The sequence below is a fragment of the Centruroides sculpturatus genome, unplaced genomic scaffold (genome assembly GCF_000671375.1).
Source record: "Centruroides sculpturatus isolate CEXI.00-Female unplaced genomic scaffold, Cexi_2.0 scaffold577, whole genome shotgun sequence".
NCBI classification, from domain to species: Eukaryota; Metazoa; Arthropoda; class Arachnida; order Scorpiones; family Buthidae; genus Centruroides; species Centruroides sculpturatus.
Window position 1 is genome coordinate 391825 of NW_019384834.1, and position 20132 is coordinate 411956.

Sequence of the window (20132 nt, forward strand, 5' to 3'; positions counted from 1 at the left end):
CCTGAAGAAATAGAGCGTATCTCCATCACATACAACCCGTACTTAAAATCTCTATACGCTAAGCTTGCCAGCAAACGTCAGCTACGTCTAGCTTTTAAGAGGTGTCCCACCATCTTCAACCTCTTACGTAATGGAAAGGACCCTCCTAACCCCATCAGACGCCCTGGAATCTATAGCATCCCAGTGAAGGACAACAGGTGCGATAGGAACCTGATTTATATAGGCTCCACTAAACGATCTCTGGGAGTCAGAATACAAGAGCATCTAGCCGATATTCGGCACGGAAGAACTTCCACGGCCCTCGCTACGTATGTAACTGATCCGGATATAGTAGCGAACTTCTCCCAGGCCATTCTCCTCCATGATTCGCCTCCTATCGAACACCTCAAATGGCTAGAGGCTATGCACATATTTATATCCTCCACCAACAACACGTGCATAAATTTTAAAGAGGAGATGCTGTTATCGATGGCCTGGCAGGAGTTAATTCACAACACGCTCTAATTCGCCCATCAAACTATGACGGGTAACCAATCGCGCATGCGCGACTTGGATTACGTGAATCCATTCGAACCTACAACTTAAATTTCAAGCTTTAAACGACATGAACGATCGAATTTCTACTTATAACGGACATCGAACGTCTTTAGAAGCTGATTAGAACCTGAAGCAGAACCCAGAAGGGGTTCGAAAACGTTTGTTTTCTGATCTTTTGCATGATCACACCGTAATTGGTTCAGGTGTGTCGATTTTTTGTAGTAGTTCCGGTGTGATAGATAGTGAATTTATTTGTATGTCTACAGACCATTCAAATGGCCAGAAAATGTTACAGCTCCATCATAACTCTACATCATTAGCTTATCTTTACATCCAAAATCTGAAAGTACTTTAAACAGATGATTGCTTTAAAGCAACTGCTGAGCAATCCTTGCTCACATTTTTAAATCCAAGAAATTTTTCCTTGATTTTCGTCTTTTACATACTGAATAACAGTGGAAAGTTCAGATAGTTTTGATATATCTGTGTTTCATCGAGCATGTTTGCAACAAATCTGGCATCCTTTATTTAGCCCTTTATTTTATCTTGACCATGTCTCCAATGCATTCAATAATGCCATTTTGAATGCTATTTGAAGTTCCATATCCTTTGGTTTTTTTGATGTAATCATTCAATTTGCTACCATATTTTGCTAACATATGCAGCAACTCAACATAGTTTCCCCAATTGACAGATTTCTTGTCTTCATCATGACTTCTGAATGGTATTCCCTGCTTTGCCAATAGACATATGATATAAATGAATTGTTTCATTATTTCTCAATTGAAGTCAACATCTTGATTGGGCTTCAAAACTTTTACTCTGTATTGATTAGGTTTCTCATTTCCCAGTGCTTTGCTTGTCCTAGATTTTGAGGAAAAAGCTATCTGTTTCCGGGAAACCTGGGATATAATTAATTATTTTAAGATATAAAATAAATCTTGAAATTGAATGATATAATTATTTTTCATTTTTTAAGTAATTTAATATGTCCTGCAACCTCCAAATTAATAATAATAATAATTCTGTGTAAAATATGTATTAAAAATTATCTTTGAATTATGTAGAAATTTTCACAAATAGAAAAAATTTATTAAAGTTTGTTGGAAACTGCTTACAACAACAAAAAAAAATTTCTTTGAATTGAGTTGAAAATTTAAAGAAATGAACTTAGATCTTCTTAGAAAATTACTTCTAACTTAGAAGGTAATTTTCATTTTTTAAATGAAACATAATACAAAATATTATTGTAAATTTTTATAAGGTTTTAAAAAGCAAAGATGGTTAATACTCCAATCACTCAATCTGATTTTTATTTTAGTAATGAAAATTCCTGTTACTGAGAATGCCCTTTCTGATTCAATTGATGTGGGTGGAATTGTCTGTAAGGCATTTAAGAGAAGACAGATGTTATGTGTTTTTTCACCTGTAGCCTCGAAGATTTCTAGTTAGTTTTCAAGATGTGTTGCAATACTTCTTTTGCTCTCAAGTATTCTTGATTTGTCTACCTTGGTTGCTTTAATAGCAGCATCAAGCATTTAGCCCGATAATTCAGCAGTTTGTTTGGCTTTAATAATCAGTATAATATATAGTTGGTTTGCTGTATGTTATATTAACAATGTAAATTCGTCTCTGTAATTCAAAACACACGCTTTGGTAGACGTATCTCACAGCAATTTCTGGTTCTTTTATTTGTAGTTCAATGAAAAATAAAAGTTAAATTTGCTAACCAGAAATTGCTGTGAGATACGTCTACCAAAGCGTGTGTTTTGGATTACAGAGACGAATTTACATTGTTAATATAACATACAGCAAACCAACTATATATTATACTGATTATTAAAGCCAAACAAACTGCTGAATTATCGGGCTAAATGCTTGATGCTGCTATTAAAGCAACCAAGGTAGACAAATCAAGAATACTTGAGAGCAAAAGAAGTATTGCAACACATCTTGAAAACTAACTAGAAATCTTCGAGGCTACAGGTGAAAAAACACATAACATCTGTCTTCTCTTAAATGCCTTACAGACAATTCCACCCACATCAATTGAATCAGAAAGGGCATTCTCAGTAACAGGAATTTTCATTACTAAAATAAAAATCAGATTGAGTGATTGGAGTATTAACCATCTTTGCTTTTTAAAACCTTATAAAAATTTACAATAATATTTTGTATTATGTTTCATTTAAAAAATGAAAATTACCTTCTAAGTTAGAAGTAATTTTCTAAGAAGATCTAAGTTCATTTCTTTAAATTTTCAACTCAATTCAAAGANCGATTCTAGACTAATTTGACTCAACATTTCCAAAACACGTATAATTTTTTGGGAATAATCCATATAAACTATGCTATAAACAAAAAATTGTAGGATTACTTACCGAGTGTGCACCGTTCGACAACACCATTGCTTAAGCTTGTTTTCATCGCGGAGCAGCGCACCAAATGGTGGGCGCGTTTTCTGATAAGTTATTTTTCTGCGAAAAATTCGTTGAACTTTGGAGACATCATTAATAGAAATAATTTTTATGGCCGTTGAATGAGAAATGTTTTTTTCACAAGAAATGTATAAAATTACAGTACTGTATTAGACTTACAGTACCTAATTTAGGCCTATATACTGTACAGACGATAGTAAACTCAACTTACTCGCCTAAACTCTCCGTAGCGTGTAAGTAGTTCAGCTGCTCGTCCACTATTGGTCCAGATTCGATCAATCCTGTCACAACACAAGTCAGCAATGACATTTTACCACATTTTATGAGTCTCTTTTAGCATCTTTATATGAATATGGTCACAATTTTTTTGCCGTGATATACGAATCTGCATTATATGAACCCGCGTTATAGGGGGGTCTACTGTATAGGTTTAACTATAGGTCTAAATTTTTCTACTTCTTTGTGTTTTTAATCTTATGTTTAATTTAGGGATTCTATTATTTTTAAAATTAAGAATATAATTTTTTATCGTTTTCACGTATATTTTTATTTAAATATATTTTTTTGATTATTTTAGTTAATTCCTTTTTTATTTCCTCATATGGGTTATTTTTTAATTTTGCATAATTGTCATTATTGATTTGGTTTATATAAAATAGTAAGACTGTTGTGTATATTCATGGAAGATACAATTGTAGAAAAAAGAAAATTCGATTTATGTCTTTATATGATATGTAAGTGGTTTGTCATGTAAAAAATCTTTTTTTGCAATATCTGAGTCATGTCGTGCCCCTAATTATATTGTTGTTTTTTGTACAGCACTGAAGAGAGGTTGAGAACTTAAATCAACCTGAAATTCATTTGTAGTCCAATTTACAAAATAAAGCTGTTTCTAACCAGAAAGCTATGAGATTGTCTACCAAACATGTTTTTTGTATTAAAAAGACATTATATATAGAAATTGTAAGTTTTAATTTGAAGAATATTGAATAATGTATCAATAAGGAAAAAACTATGGCCAAAAATTTCCAGATGGAAAGAGAAATTAATATCCTTGAAAGATGTTATATCTTTTTGGCAGTTATGAATGAGTCAGCATCCAAGTTTCTGGATTATTAATAATATCTTCAAAAAAATTGATCAACTCTGTTTTATTTTCATAGACCACATTTACAATTTCTGAGTTGTGGTTCTATTGTGTATTTGCCTCTGTAGGAAACTGTTTCTTCACTTCTGACTCATTCAATGCATTTACATGCTTTGTAGAATGTGAGAAAAATGATGGAAGGTCACTCAATATCTTAAAAAATACCTTGCTCTCTTTTATGATTTTCACTGATTTGTGAGTTAGGTCTGTAAGGAAACAGTGCATGAAGAGGGCATTGGGACATTTTCTTCTTTACAAGAGTCTACAGACCACAAAAAATCGACACACCTGAACCAATTACGGTGTGATCATGCAAAAGATCAGAAAACAAACGTTTTCGAACCCCTTCTGGGTTCTGCTTCAGGTTCTAATCAGCTTCTAAAGACGTTCGATGTCCGTTATAAGTAGAAATTCGATCGTTCATGTCGTTTAAAGCTTGAAATTTAAGTTGTAGGTTCGAATGGATTCACGTAATCCAAGTCGCGCATGCGCGATTGGTTACCCGTCATAGTTTGATGGGCGAATTAGAGCGTGTTGTGAATTAACTCCTGCCAGGCCATCGATAACAGCATCTCCTCTTTAAAATTTATGCACGTGTTGTTGGTGGAGGATATAAATATGTGCATAGCCTCTAGCCATTTGAGGTGTTCGATAGGAGGCGAATCATGGAGGAGAATGGCCTGGGAGAAGTTCGCTACTATATCCGGATCAGTTACATACGTAGCGAGGGCCGTGGAAGTTCTTCCGTGCCGAATATCGGCTAGATGCTCTTGTATTCTGACTCCCAGAGATCGTTTAGTGGAGCCTATATAAATCAGGTTCCTATCGCACCTGTTGTCCTTCACTGGGATGCTATAGATTCCAGGGCGTCTGATGGGGTTAGGAGGGTCCTTTCCATTACGTAAGAGGTTGAAGATGGTGGGACACCTCTTAAAAGCTAGACGTAGCTGACGTTTGCTGGCAAGCTTAGCGTATAGAGATTTTAAGTACGGGTTGTATGTGATGGAGATACGCTCTATTTCTTCAGGCCGGCCGTCACGGAGTTGGTCCGATTCTTGTACACTCTCCGAATATATACGTTGTTGATGTTGTATTAGCCTATGGATATGTTTGTGATACCCGTGTTGGGCGGCAACGCGGAGTATGTAGGCTAGTTCGGTATCGCGAGCCTGGATGTTAGATGAATGCGTAAAGGCTCTTCTGATTAATGCCCTAAAGGCTGCAGTCTTGTATGAGCTCGGATCACAGGACCCGGTCGGAATATATGATGATGTGGATCCAGGTTTATGATATACCGACGTATTGATTCCCGAGCTATCGACCTTAACGCTTATATCCAGAAAGTGTACTTCAGATGGGTGAGATTGCTCTATTTCCAGAGTCAACCCGAACGGGTTATTGTTGAAAGAATCGACAAATGTTGTTGTATCCGGCGTTGTTTTCCAGATAATGAAGATGTCATCTATATACCTCCTATATAATTTGATGTTGTGGAGGTATTGAGGAAGGACCTTGTCTTCTAATTGCCGTACCACCATTTCACATAGGTCCCCAGAAACCGGACTGCCCATGGGGACCCCTTTACTCTGTGTGTAGATCTTGCCGTTAAATTGAAATACCGAATTATAACAAATTAGGTGCGCCACTTCTAGCACTTGGTTGTGTAAAGTTCGGTCCCCGACAATACGAAATAGGATGTCTCTGAGTGCACAGAATGCTGGAGGGAGCTCAATGGAGGGGTAGAGGGACTTAAAGTCCAATACGGTGAAGTAACAGGGTGAAGTGACATTTTTCAACTGTGCTATAAGCTCCATAGAGCTAGAGATGGTATACGGGTAATCTTCCAAGTGTGGTGTAAGAAGGGTGTGGATGGCTTTCTCCAGCTTACGAGTAGGCGCCCTAGCTTTATCCACCACCGGGCGGAGCTGTTGGCCAGTTTTATGAGTCTTCGCAAAGGCGAACAATTTCGGTATGTCGGGGGAGTCAACGGCCACGTTGACAAGCTCTAAGCGTTTAGCTAGATTGGTGTGAGTGAAACGCTTGACTCTGGAATGAAGCTTGTCGATAAAACTTTCCTCCACTCTCTCGCATTGGGTGAGTGAAATGTATTCCTGTAGGCCCCTTTCGTAGGTGTCGCGTTTCATGAGAACCATGGTATTGGTTTTATCCGCTCTGACAAGAGTGATGTTATTTAGTTTCATCCATCTGACCGTACGTCGGAGTTTGTTTCTCAGATCTACAAGTTCCGAAGACTCCTTAGAATTCCTGATCTTCAGAGTGGCCATCCAGCGATAGTACTCCTTTTGTCTATCCGTTAGGCCCCGTAAGAGGATTTCCAGATCCGGGATGAGGCTCCTTGCGTCATTCTTTCGAGGGGGTAGTGCGAACGCTGGACCAAATTTCAGGACGTCCACTACAAAGGTCGGTAGGATCAAGTTGTCCCATACAATAAACGGGAAGGACGGATGTTTGCGAGTCTTGGGGACCTGGAATCGTAGAATCCACTGGAATTTCTTCCGGTAATGCCTCTTTAGATTGGTTGATAGCCTCTCCTGTATGTTGATTATTCTGGCATTCTCTATAGATAGAATTTCCGGATTGATCTGGAACAACGATTCTTCTATTTCCACCAGTTTAGATAATTTGGAATATAGTTGTTTCCTGGTGTAGCGAATGGCTCTGTTCAGGCACAATGTGTTCAGGCATTCTATCTATAGAGAATGCCAGAATAATCAACATACAGGAGAGGCTATCAACCAATCTAAAGAGGCATTACCGGAAGAAATTCCAGTGGATTCTACGATTCCAGGTCCCCAAGACTCGCAAACATCCGTCCTTCCCGTTTATTGTATGGGACAACTTGATCCTACCGACCTTTGTAGTGGACGTCCTGAAATTTGGTCCAGCGTTCGCACTACCCCCTCGAAAGAATGACGCAAGGAGCCTCATCCCGGATCTGGAAATCCTCTTACGGGGCCTAACGGATAGACAAAAGGAGTACTATCGCTGGATGGCCACTCTGAAGATCAGGAATTCTAAGGAGTCTTCGGAACTTGTAGATCTGAGAAACAAACTCCGACGTACGGTCAGATGGATGAAACTAAATAACATCACTCTTGTCAGAGCGGATAAAACCAATACCATGGTTCTCATGAAACGCGACACCTACGAAAGGGGCCTACAGGAATACATTTCACTCACCCAATGCGAGAGAGTGGAGGAAAGTTTTATCGACAAGCTTCATTCCAGAGTCAAGCGTTTCACTCACACCAATCTAGCTAAACGCTTAGAGCTTGTCAACGTGGCCGTTGACTCCCCCGACATACCGAAATTGTTCGCCTTTGCGAAGACTCATAAAACTGGCCAACAGCTCCGCCCGGTGGTGGATAAAGCTAGGGCGCCTACTCGTAAGCTGGAGAAAGCCATCCACACCCTTCTTACACCACACTTGGAAGATTACCCGTATACCATCTCTAGCTCTATGGAGCTTATAGCACAGTTGAAAAATGTCACTTCACCCTGTTACTTCACCGTATTGGACTTTAAGTCCCTCTACCCCTCCATTGAGCTCCCTCCAGCATTCTGTGCACTCAGAGACATCCTATTTCGTATTGTCGGGGACCGAACTTTACACAACCAAGTGCTAGAAGTGGCGCACCTAATTTGTTATAATTCGGTATTTCAATTTAACGGCAAGATCTACACACAGAGTAAAGGGGTCCCCATGGGCAGTCCGGTTTCTGGGGACCTATGTGAAATGGTGGTACGGCAATTAGAAGACAAGGTCCTTCCTCAATACCTCCACAACATCAAATTATATAGGAGGTATATAGATGACATCTTCATTATCTGGAAAACAACGCCGGATACAACAACATTTGTCGATTCTTTCAACAATAACCCGTTCGGGTTGACTCTGGAAATAGAGCAATCTCACCCATCTGAAGTACACTTTCTGGATATAAGCGTTAAGGTCGATAGCTCGGGAATCAATACGTCGGTATATCATAAACCTGGATCCACATCATCATATATTCCGACCGGGTCCTGTGATCCGAGCTCATACAAGACTGCAGCCTTTAGGGCATTAATCAGAAGAGCCTTTACGCATTCATCTAACATCCAGGCTCGCGATACCGAACTAGCCTACATACTCCGCGTTGCCGCCCAACACGGGTATCACAAACATATCCATAGGCTAATACAACATCAACAACGTATATATTCGGAGAGTGTACAAGAATCGGACCAACTCCGTGACGGCCGGCCTGAAGAAATAGAGCGTATCTCCATCACATACAACCCGTACTTAAAATCTCTATACGCTAAGCTTGCCAGCAAACGTCAGCTACGTCTAGCTTTTAAGAGGTGTCCCACCATCTTCAACCTCTTACGTAATGGAAAGGACCCTCCTAACCCCATCAGACGCCCTGGAATCTATAGCATCCCAGTGAAGGACAACAGGTGCGATAGGAACCTGATTTATATAGGCTCCACTAAACGATCTCTGGGAGTCAGAATACAAGAGCATCTAGCCGATATTCGGCACGGAAGAACTTCCACGGCCCTCGCTACGTATGTAACTGATCCGGATATAGTAGCGAACTTCTCCCAGGCCATTCTCCTCCATGATTCGCCTCCTATCGAACACCTCAAATGGCTAGAGGCTATGCACATATTTATATCCTCCACCAACAACACGTGCATAAATTTTAAAGAGGAGATGCTGTTATCGATGGCCTGGCAGGAGTTAATTCACAACACGCTCTAATTCGCCCATCAAACTATGACGGGTAACCAATCGCGCATGCGCGACTTGGATTACGTGAATCCATTCGAACCTACAACTTAAATTTCAAGCTTTAAACGACATGAACGATCGAATTTCTACTTATAACGGACATCGAACGTCTTTAGAAGCTGATTAGAACCTGAAGCAGAACCCAGAAGGGGTTCGAAAACGTTTGTTTTCCGATCTTTTGCATGATCACACCGTAATTGGTTCAGGTGTGTCGATTTTTTGTAGTAGTTCCGGTGTGATAGATAGTGAATTTATTTGTATTTATACAGACCATTCAAATGGCCAGAAAATGTTACAGCTCCATCATAACTCTACATCATTAGCTTATCTTTACATCCAAAATCTGAAAGTACTTTAAACAGATGATTGCTTTAAAGCAACTGCTGAGCAATCCTTGCTCACATTTTTAAATCCAAGAAATTTTTCCTTGATTTTCGTCTTTTACATACTGAATAACAGTGGAAAGTTCAGATAGTTTTGATATATCTGTGTTTCATCGAGCATGTTTGCAACAAATCTGGCATCCTTTATTTAGCCCTTTATTTTATCTTGACCTATGTCTCCAATGCATTCAATAATGCCATTTTGAATGCTATTTGAAGTTCCATATCCTTTGGTTTTTTTGATGTAATCATTCAATTTGCTACCATATTTTGCTAACATATGCAGCAACTCAACATAGTTTCCTCAATTGACAGATTTCTTGTCTTCATCATGACCTCTGAATGGTATTCCCTGCTTTGCCAATAGACATATGATATAAATGAATTGTTTCATTATTTCTTAATTGAAGTCAACATCTTGATTGGGCTTCAAAACTTTTACTCTGTATTGATTAGGTTTCTCATTTCCCAGTGCTTTGCTTGTCCTAGATTTTGAGGAAAAAGCTATCTGTTTCCGGGAAACCTGGGATATAATTAATTATTTTAAGATATAAAATAAATCTTGAAATTGAATGATATAATTATTTTTCATTTTTTAAGTAATTTAATATGTCCTGCAACCTCCAAATTAATAATAATAATAATTCTGTGTAAAATATGTATTAAAAATTATCTTTGAATTATGTAGAAATTTTCACAAATAGAAAAAATTTATTAAAGTTTGTTGGAAACTGCTTACAACAACAAAAAAAAATTTCTTTGAATTGAGTTGAAAATTTAAAGAAATGAACTTAGATCTTCTTAGAAAATTACTTCTAACTTAGAAGGTAATTTTCATTTTTTAAATGAAACATAATACAAAATATTATTGTAAATTTTTATAAGGTTTTAAAAAGCAAAGATGGTTAATACTCCAATCACTCAATCTGATTTTTATTTTAGTAATGAAAATTCCTGTTACTGAGAATGCCCTTTCTGATTCAATTGATGTGGGTGGAATTGTCTGTAAGGCATTTAAGAGAAGACAGATGTTATGTGTTTTTTCACCTGTAGCCTCGAAGATTTCTAGTTAGTTTTCAAGATGTGTTGCAATACTTCTTTTGCTCTCAAGTATTCTTGATTTGTCTACCTTGGTTGCTTTAATAGCAGCATCAAGCATTTAGCCCGATAATTCAGCAGTTTGTTTGGCTTTAATAATCAGTATAATATATAGTTGGTTTGCTGTATGTTATATTAACAATGTAAATTCGTCTCTGTAATTCAAAACACACGCTTTGGTAGACGTATCTCACAGCAATTTCTGGTTCTTTTATTTGTAGTTCAATGAAAAATAAAAGTTAAATTTGCTAACCAGAAATTGCTGTGAGATACGTCTACCAAAGCGTGTGTTTTGGATTACAGAGACGAATTTACATTGTTTAATAATCAGGTTTATGAAGAAAAACTTCATATTTTCATACTTCATACTTTTTTGTATCCTTGCCAATTTGCATAACCTGGCATAATGCATAATATTGAAGCTACTGGGCATGGTTAAAAATTAGCATCAGTGCAATCTGTCAATGTGTAGGAACTACTGCTTTAATTAAATATTATCACTCCAAGTTTCAGTAACTTCTTTAGCAGCATTGTTTTCCATTTCTTCTTCCATACATTTACTTTCTTCCACTTTATCCAAACTTTGTATTTCCTTATCTGTGTTTTCTTCACAAAATTCTTCCCATTTTGTTTGTTCTTTTAATTTTCTTGTCTATAATATTAGAAAATACAATATCTCTTGAAACTATCACTTTTCTTTTCTTGTGATCCCATCAAAGTAAAAAATTAACATCTGTAGGAGCATATCCTACAGATGTTAATTTTTCACTTCGATAGTCAAGTTTCTTCAAGTGACCTAGAACTTTGGAGTGTGCTTCACAACCAAACATGTGCAGATGTGATAGATCTGGTTTAACCTTTGTCCATTTTTCGATAGGTGTTGTCTACAGTCTCTGTGGGACTTCTATTTAGAAGATATGCTGCCACATACATTGCTTCTCCCCACATTTCCTTGTTTAAGTTAGAATCAAAAATGAGAACTCTAGCCTTTTCTAATAATGTTCTGTTTAACCTTTCTGCTCATCCATTCAATTGTGCACTGTATGGCATCGTGTAGTCTAGTATAATTCCTTTTGATTTATATCAATGTCTTATTTTATCACCGAAATATTCTCTTTATTGTCACAACATAATTTTGATACATCAGAGAATATGTCACTGAGGTAGAAGCATAAATGAATCTGAAAGTATTTGAACATTTCACTTTTATTCTTGAGAAGATATACCATACAAAAGTGACTGAAATTGTCCAGTATGGTCAAAAGGTATTTTTTCCATTCCACTTGTCTGGTTCAGTTAGACTGCACAAATCTGTGTACAATCTCAAGAAGCCTGGTGGCTTTCCATCATGTACTTTTAAATGGTAGTCTAGTCTATCTCGCTTTTAAACATATTTCACAAACTGAATTAAATGAGTCACAATCAGATTTATTCAGATTCATTCCACTTGACAAATTGATTAGTTTTTTATATTACTTAAGTGCCCTACTTTTCTATGCCAGTTGTCAGCGATTTTGTTTTCCTCTGTCAGATGCACCTTTTCTTCATTCAGTCTTATAACATACATTCCATTTTCATTCTTTGTTCCTTGGAGCACTTTTATACTGTCCTTTGATATAACAATATTTTCCTTTGTAAAGGTAACTTCAAAGTTGTTAATTGTGATTGTATTAATGAATATCAAGTTTCTACACATATAGTGTAGAAACTTGTGATTAGGCACATACAGTGTATTATTCAACATCCAGTTCCTGTCTTCAATTGTGCTGATTTCCTTAGCAATCATCAATTTGTTTTTCTTTGTAACAGAAATATTTGTTTCAATATATTCCCAATTTATTAAACAGATCTTTATTGTTGAAAATATGCAAGGATGAACTTCAATCAACAAGAAATACAGTTTCTTCTTTATTTTTCCAATCAGTTGAACTCTCACACAAAAATGACTCCTGTTGCAATATATTTTGTGACTTAGTTCTGAAGAAAGTCTTTTTCCTTGTGAACTATCTTTTGTACAAGAATGACAAGAACTACTGGTTCCAAAATAACATTTGTTATTACTGTGATTATTTTTCTTACATATTGTACAAAATTTGCTACCAGTTTCTCTGAGACAGTGTCTGGCCAAATACTGTCTGCTTTTACATCTAAAACACTTCCTCTCATTGTGAAATGCTCTAACTGAAATGTCTTCTTTCTTTGTTTCTTCAATTACATTTTGTCTTAATTCTTTTGCTGTAGCTATCAAGTTCAAAAGAGTTTTTTTTCATCTCTATTTGTTGAATCCTAGGCTATTTTTAACATCTTAAACTTGTCAGGCAAAACAGTCAATATCTTAGTTATGATCATTTCTTCGTCAATTTCCTGTTTCAAATTTTTTAGTTTAGAAATAATAGTTTACAACTGACAGATATTTGTCATTATGTCACTGTTCTATCAAAGGCAAAATTATAAAAGCTTTGTAAGAGATTATGTCTCTGTTGATGAGTATCTTACTCAAATATATTGCACAGCGAGTCAAACATTTCCTTAGTGGTTATACAGGTCATTATTATATGTACCAGAAAACTTATCAATCATTGATATTATGTATTTTTGTGCTTTAGCATTTTCCATTGCCCAAATTGCCTTTTCTTTATCATCCTTAAAGATCATTGTTGCGAGTCCAATAACTATATTCTGATGCCAGATGTCTTCAGAAATATCGTTATTTGAAATTTTCATATTGTAAAACTTTCCATAGTTTCTAAGTTTTTGAATACTTGCAAGATTGTTTTTGGCAGCCATTTTGATCTGTATTGATACCTTCTAATAATTGTATCAGCAATCATAATTCTAAATTTTCATTAAATTAACAATTATAATTTTCAATTTTTACTTATGGACATCCTTTTGTGTTAATGTTTTGGTTTTATTGGTGTATCCTGGATCCATCCTGTTAAGGTTTGAAGGATTGACAAGACAGCAGTTTATCTTTTTAAAGTTTTTTATTAACTGTATATTACATAACGACTTGCCTCAACTACATGATCCTCACACACAGTGTTGCCGAGAGGCTTAAACACAAAGTTTTATAATTATTATTATTTTTATTTTAACACATATAACCTGCAGAAAATTGCTAGAACAAAAATAAACTTATACAACACTAAACTGTTGTGTAAGATTTATTGCATTATTATTATTAACATTTAGTTTTGCATTTAATATTCGTAATTCATTAAAAAATATTTAATAGATTTAATTGTTGCAGTTTTGTTTATTTAAAATATTTAAATCAGTTTTAAAAATCAAATTTGTAAATGTTTTCTAAAAAAGCTATAAAAATGAAATGTAATTAAATTCTGTTTCCATTAAATGTAACTTTTTTATTTTATTGTCATTTCAGAATGTTGTACATAAAATGACATGTGGAGAATTTATTGAGAATCTGTCTGAATTAAATGATGGAGAAAATTTTCCTAGAGATATTTTAAAATCACTTTATTATTCAATCAAGACACAACCATTGCAGTGGGCCACGTATGTATTTTATTTTTAATACAATTCAGTATTCAACTATATTTTTATTAAATTGTACTGTACAGTTATAATTTCAGTATTTTGTTTATCATTAAATAAATTGGTAAAAAAATTTTTTATATTGTATAATTAATGTTTAGTTAACTTTTCATTTGTAATGAATGTTTATCCATAATAATAATTTCCTTTAAATTTATTTCATTATTTTAAATTTTAAAATTAAGATAGGAATTTTCAAATTATGTGCATTTAAGAATGAATGAAAAGAATGATGTACATTTAAGAAATAAAAATGAAAATTTCTCTACCTTAAATTATTATTTTCAATTGATTATCAGAAATAATCTTTATAAAAGCAAAATTTTTTTTGTTAAATGGGCTTTGCTTTAATTTAGGATACAAACCATAGAAACAAAATTCTGTAGTAATGTTTAAAGCAAAGCCGAATATTATGGGGCTAGAAACGACTATAATACTAATAATTTAATAGACAATTTGGCACCTAACACCTGACTCTAATGCCAAATTGTCTATTAAATTATCTGTAGTAATGTGACAATTGCTCATCATTTCTGTATATAAAATTAAATGGTCAGTTACGAAGCCTTTGTTTATAAGCTTCTAGAATGTTCCATTGCCTGTTATTATCTGGAAGGGCAATAAACTCAGTGGGTGAGTAGAAGAGGGTATACATTGACTCATGGATGAGAGAGCAACTCTCTTTTATTTTCGATGCCATTATGGGAAGAATACAAAGGTGACCAGCGACAATGGGACTGTGCAAAAGAAGAGTTACAAAAGTCAACAGACTCTTCTCCAATTGACAAGATGACCAGGAGAAGACAGTGAGTATGTGACACAAAAATTTGAGGAACCTCTTTTGTTATAGTGTCTCCTCTTCCGAGTATTTTTCAATTGTCTACTAATGATAGAATTATCTTGTAAGAAAATTCACAGATTAGAGTAATACTTAATTGTCGTGAAAGACAAAATGACTGATTGTAATGGGAACCTAAAGTGTTGTAATATTTGAATACCCTCTGATTATTGAGTGTTTTGGATCTGATGTTAACTCAACTTCGAGTTGAGAAAATAAAAACTTACAGTAATAGAACTCATCACACAAAATTATAGGTAATGTAATGACAATTTGTCAATATATTAATAGTTTTTGTTGATTGTATATGTACAGTTTAGTCACATAAATAATGCAATATGTTAACATTAGATATTTGTTTTCTATAAAACTGAAAAATAAATAAAAATGCATTGCCAAAGTTGAGGTTATTAAAAAAACATTTAATTAAAAAAACATTTTTTACATTCTTTTAAGAATGTAAAAAATGGATTATAACTACTTTTTTATGTTTAAAATTATAAATTCAAACAAAAGAAAAGTTTTTAAAAATATTTGTAAAAATCAACCTTCAACAAAAACCTTTAATATGCAGTCTTTATTAACTTTTCAAACATTTTCTGCCATTTGAATGACCTTCTTCAGGAATAAAAAATCGATTTGTTTTCTATGAAACTATATACAAAACATAGAGCAGTGGCAATGGGAAGTCCTGTATCCGGTGCATTAGGCGAGATAGTCCTAATGACTTTAGAGAAAGCCATCATACCAAAATACACAGTATACGTCTTAATATATGCACACTATGTTGATGACGTTTTGATTATCTGGAAAGAAAAATCAGACATAAACCAATTTATTAGAGACATCAATTTCAGCAAGTTTGGCCTAGAGCTTGAGCTAGAACAAGAGAATGATAAAAACTATACATTTCCTAGACATAGCAATAGAAGTAGAGAAAGAAGGGTAAATCACTACAAAAGTTTACAGAAAGCTGGCCTGTAATCTGTTGTTAATAATACCATGGACCTCCCATGACCTGGCAAGTCATAAACTAGCAGCATTCCGGGTGCTTATAAGAGAGCATACATACTGTAGCAAAATACAAGACAGAATTAAAGAATTAGAGCACATCAAAGAGCTAGCTAGGGAATTTGGAGTCAACCAGAATGTGAACCATTATTAACAAAAGAAGAATAGAAGATAATGAAGTTAATGAATGGGAAAGAATAGAAGAATATGCTGTGATGAAATACATGGCACCCCTAAGCAATATTTACAAAGAAATAGGAGCAGCAACAAACAAAAAAGATAATTTTTAAAAGGAATTTAACAATATACGAGATGCTACATACAGACGAGAAAGACAGACCAGAGCCTTATTGTAGGAATTTATAGTATACCTGTACAAGACGAAAGGCGACAAAAAGAGTTCTACTACATTGGAGCCACAGGCAGGTCATTTAAAGAAAGGTTAAAAGAACATAAAAGTAACATACAGAACAAGCAGCCAGTCACCATACTTGTAAAGTACTTTGTTATTTTCGCCTTTTACAATGATTATCAACATAGCTGTGTGCCAGAAATAGCCGTTACCTAACAGGTACTTTACGCAGATTCGCGTTAATGTGCCAGGCCTGGACTTTAAGCATGCACTGAAAGAAATAATGACAAAGTTATTCAAAACCAATCTAATATTTAATAATTCTAATAATAACTACGTACAAAATTTAGTAACAACCAACAACAAATTTATTCAAAGAAAATCAATAAGAATCAACCTGACAAAACTCAAATCAATCTATTTCCTAACTTAAATCTATTCCCCTTTGGAACTCGACAAAACTTCAAAGACTTAACTTATGTACAGTACAACAATTCTTATGAACTAAAGTCCTAATCGTCACCTCAATATACTAGGAACCTTTTTCCTCAACTCTCAACACTTTCTCTAATCTTTGATCCACAAATCGAATAACTTCAAATCGCTTTGAAACCACTTTATCGCTATTGGACACCTCTTGTCATCTGCTTCTACGAAGCTCACCACGCTCATTGCTAACAGAGTATAAAGTCCGAACCTCACGTGAAGATGACCTTTGTCATCTTCACTTGAGGTTCGAACTTTATACTGTGAGGTGATGTCACAATTCTCATTGAGTTCACTCCCCTCCATTTACATACTTATTCCTAACAGTAACTTTTTCTTTCTGCCTGGCAGCCTATTTCCCAACAATACTCGCTAACCTTTTACATTATTCTTTTTTACAATTTTTCAGGATGTTTTTATTCTTTAAGGTTTAGCAAGTTCCTAAGTTGTGCTTGTGAGGTCTCCCCCCTCTTTCTCCGTGCAGACCTACTTTTTTATGTTTGGGAGCGTAAGTGTGCGCAAGTTTTTCTATGGCGCTTTTTTTTTCGTTGGTGAGTTGGTTTTCTTTCTTCTATTTTTAAGTTACTAAGGTGAGTGGTGAGGAAACCTTTGTCCTAACAAAACATAAGCCCCAAACAAAAATAGAATAAAAAAAATAAAAAATAACTAAAAATAATGCTCGGACTTGGTTCCTTACACACTAGCGACGTATGTTATAGCAGACCCATAGAGGTCATAGTGGATTAGGAAAGAGCTAAATTAATACAAAAGATTCAGGACAAGAGACACCTTAAATACACAGAAGCATGGCAAACACACAAGACCAACCAGGAAGGACAGGCGATAAACTTTAGAGAATCGAGTAAAGTCTCAGCAGCATGGAGAGTGGGCATAGTCTGAATATTTTAGTATGAAAAAAGGATAAATGGTTAAAGAATTAGGCACAGTTGTGTTACTATTTTTATTTATTTATTTATTCTTGTATTGTTTATATGTATATTTGTAAAAGTAACCTGTATATATTGTATTATTTATTTATGAGCTTGCACACTAGACATCTGTGAAAATTCAAACATTTAAAATCGTTCCAAAACAAATTTCATTTTATAGAAATCAGAATCATTTTATTTTTTATTCCTGAAGAAGGTCATTCAAATGGCCAAAAACCTTTGAAAAGTTAATAAAAAAGGCTGCATATTAAAGGTTTTTGTTGAAGTTTGGTTGTTATTTGAGTGCAGTTAGAGAAGAGTATATTTGTAAAATTCAAAAAAATTAATATTTAAAACTTTTTGTTAAATGTTTCTGGTTATCTCAACATTAGCAATGTATTTATTTATTTTTTGGTTATATTAAAATGTTACCAAGTTTTGTGAACTTTCATAATGTGTTTTCTATAACATATGATTGGGTTGCAATTTTCAGATTGCAGGCCTATACATTCTCACTGTCATCTGTTCATCTGTCTGTTCTTCATTAATCTCAAGAACAGAATTAGAAAGATGAAAATTGAGACCAGACATGGAAACCTTAAGACCAAATTAACTATATATGAATTTCTGGTTTGCCTTAAAGTTATGTAATTTCACTTCAAAAGTTTCTTGAGAACAGAGTTAGATAAAAATAGAGACAGATATGGAAAACTTAGGGTTAGAGGCTTCAATTAACTATAGAATAACTTCTGGTGGACTAGAAGTCATGTGACTTTTAAATTAAAAGATGATTAAAACTTATGGCCTGGAATTGTGATGATTCACAATAATATACTTTCAATTTTTATAAAAGGAGATTTACAGAGAGTGAATAAAATATATGATAAAATGTGAAATTGATGAATAAAATATATAAGATTTTTTTTTTATAATTAAGAAAAAATTTATTTTTTTTTCCAGATTCTTTTTTTATTAAAATATTAATTTAATTATAATTATTAAATTTATTAAGAGATGACACTTGATGTTTATCTCAAGGTCAAATTATTGACATTCAATTAGTAATTACTAGCATTAATATAGGCCAATGTAATCCAGCAATCATTTGATATTAATCTAAAAATTGGGTTTATGAATGTTATGTTTGTACCATATTTTCAAAGATTGACTGGCATGCCACATATAACTGGGGGAGACCAGCATGCTGGAAACTCCAGGGTTACTGGCTAAAATGCAACTGAAAAATAAAATTAATCAGATCTAATGAAACTAGTTGTTAAATAAATGTTAAAGGAAACATTCTTCCCAGTACAATAAAATAATAACATTGTAATTTGACTGACAGAAGAAAGTTTTTGTTTACAGAGCAGTAAACAATTAGTGACTTATTGACATTAGTAGTAGTAGTTAGTCAGTTGGGCTTCACTGACAGTCCTGAAAGACAACACCTTCCTCTCAAATTTCACACATAGCAGATGTTAATAGGTGCAAGTTTCTGAAATTTGATGTTTATTTTTGCACTTTTAGATCAAATTACAAATAAAATAAACAAAAAAAAGCACTTTTGACATTTCACCAGTATTTTACATCATTAGAAAGAAGACAAAATGTAGGAATTAAAAATATAATCATAATTTTTGATGTAATGCTGACAGTCTCAGTTTTAGAATAAAAACTGTCATATGGTTTCATACACCCTCTAAACTCACTTAAACCAGCATACCAGCATTTCCCTGGAATAAATTACAGAAATATCTGATTTCAAGGTTGCCCTCAGATAGATTGACATGCTGGACAGTCTGTGAAAAATACAGTATATACAGCATACCAGAGTACATGCAATAGCCAGCTGTGTGCCATGGTAGGAGTTATAGACTGCAGGCACTATAGTCATCCCCAGTTGGCACCATGAGTGACTATTGATAGTATGGTTATATCTAAATTAATAGTTCTTAACAAAGATCAGATGGAGGTCCAGGTAGTGTAACTGGCAATGCATTTATGTGGTGTCAAGTGTAAATCAATTTATGTTTTTAGTTTTTGTAACAAGTGAGTACTCAGCAGCAGCAGATGTCTAAAGAAATAAATGTTAGTTTAGAAATACAGTAGAGCGTTGATTATTCGAATCAATTGGGGACTGGGGTTGTTCGGAAGATCGATGTTTCGGATAACAGATTATGTACGAAAAAATACAGTCGACCCCCCTATAACGTACATTCCTATAACGACAATTCCTATAACGTAGCGAAAAAATTGTAGAAACTTTCGTATAAAGTACCTCCTATAACGTTGTTTTGCGACAAGATTGATAGAGTCTGGACCAATAGTGGATGAGCAGCCGAACTACTTTCCTCCGACCCTGCGCCACGCTACGGAGCGGCTAAATTGAGTTTGCTATCGTCTGTTTAGTATTATATATAAATTATATATAAATTAGGTACTGTACATATAATTATATATTAATTATATATAAATTAGCTACTGTATATATAATTATATATTAACTTAATTTATTGTAAGTTTATTATAATTATATATATGCTTTCTGCCG

At 34.5% G+C, this 20132-nt stretch overlaps 1 protein-coding gene across 1 annotated transcript in view; it reads left to right on the plus strand.

Annotated features, from left to right (window-relative positions):
* LOC111630187 overlaps nt 1-20132 on the plus strand; it is a gene marked incomplete at its 3' end in the record, with an annotated part of 202614 nt that overhangs the window by 98145 nt on the left and 84337 nt on the right. Inside the window, exon 6 of the mRNA XM_023374249.1 lies at nt 13793-13930. Within this exon, the coding sequence (XP_023230017.1) occupies nt 13793-13930 (138 nt within the window). The remainder of the gene's footprint in view (nt 1-13792; nt 13931-20132) is intronic.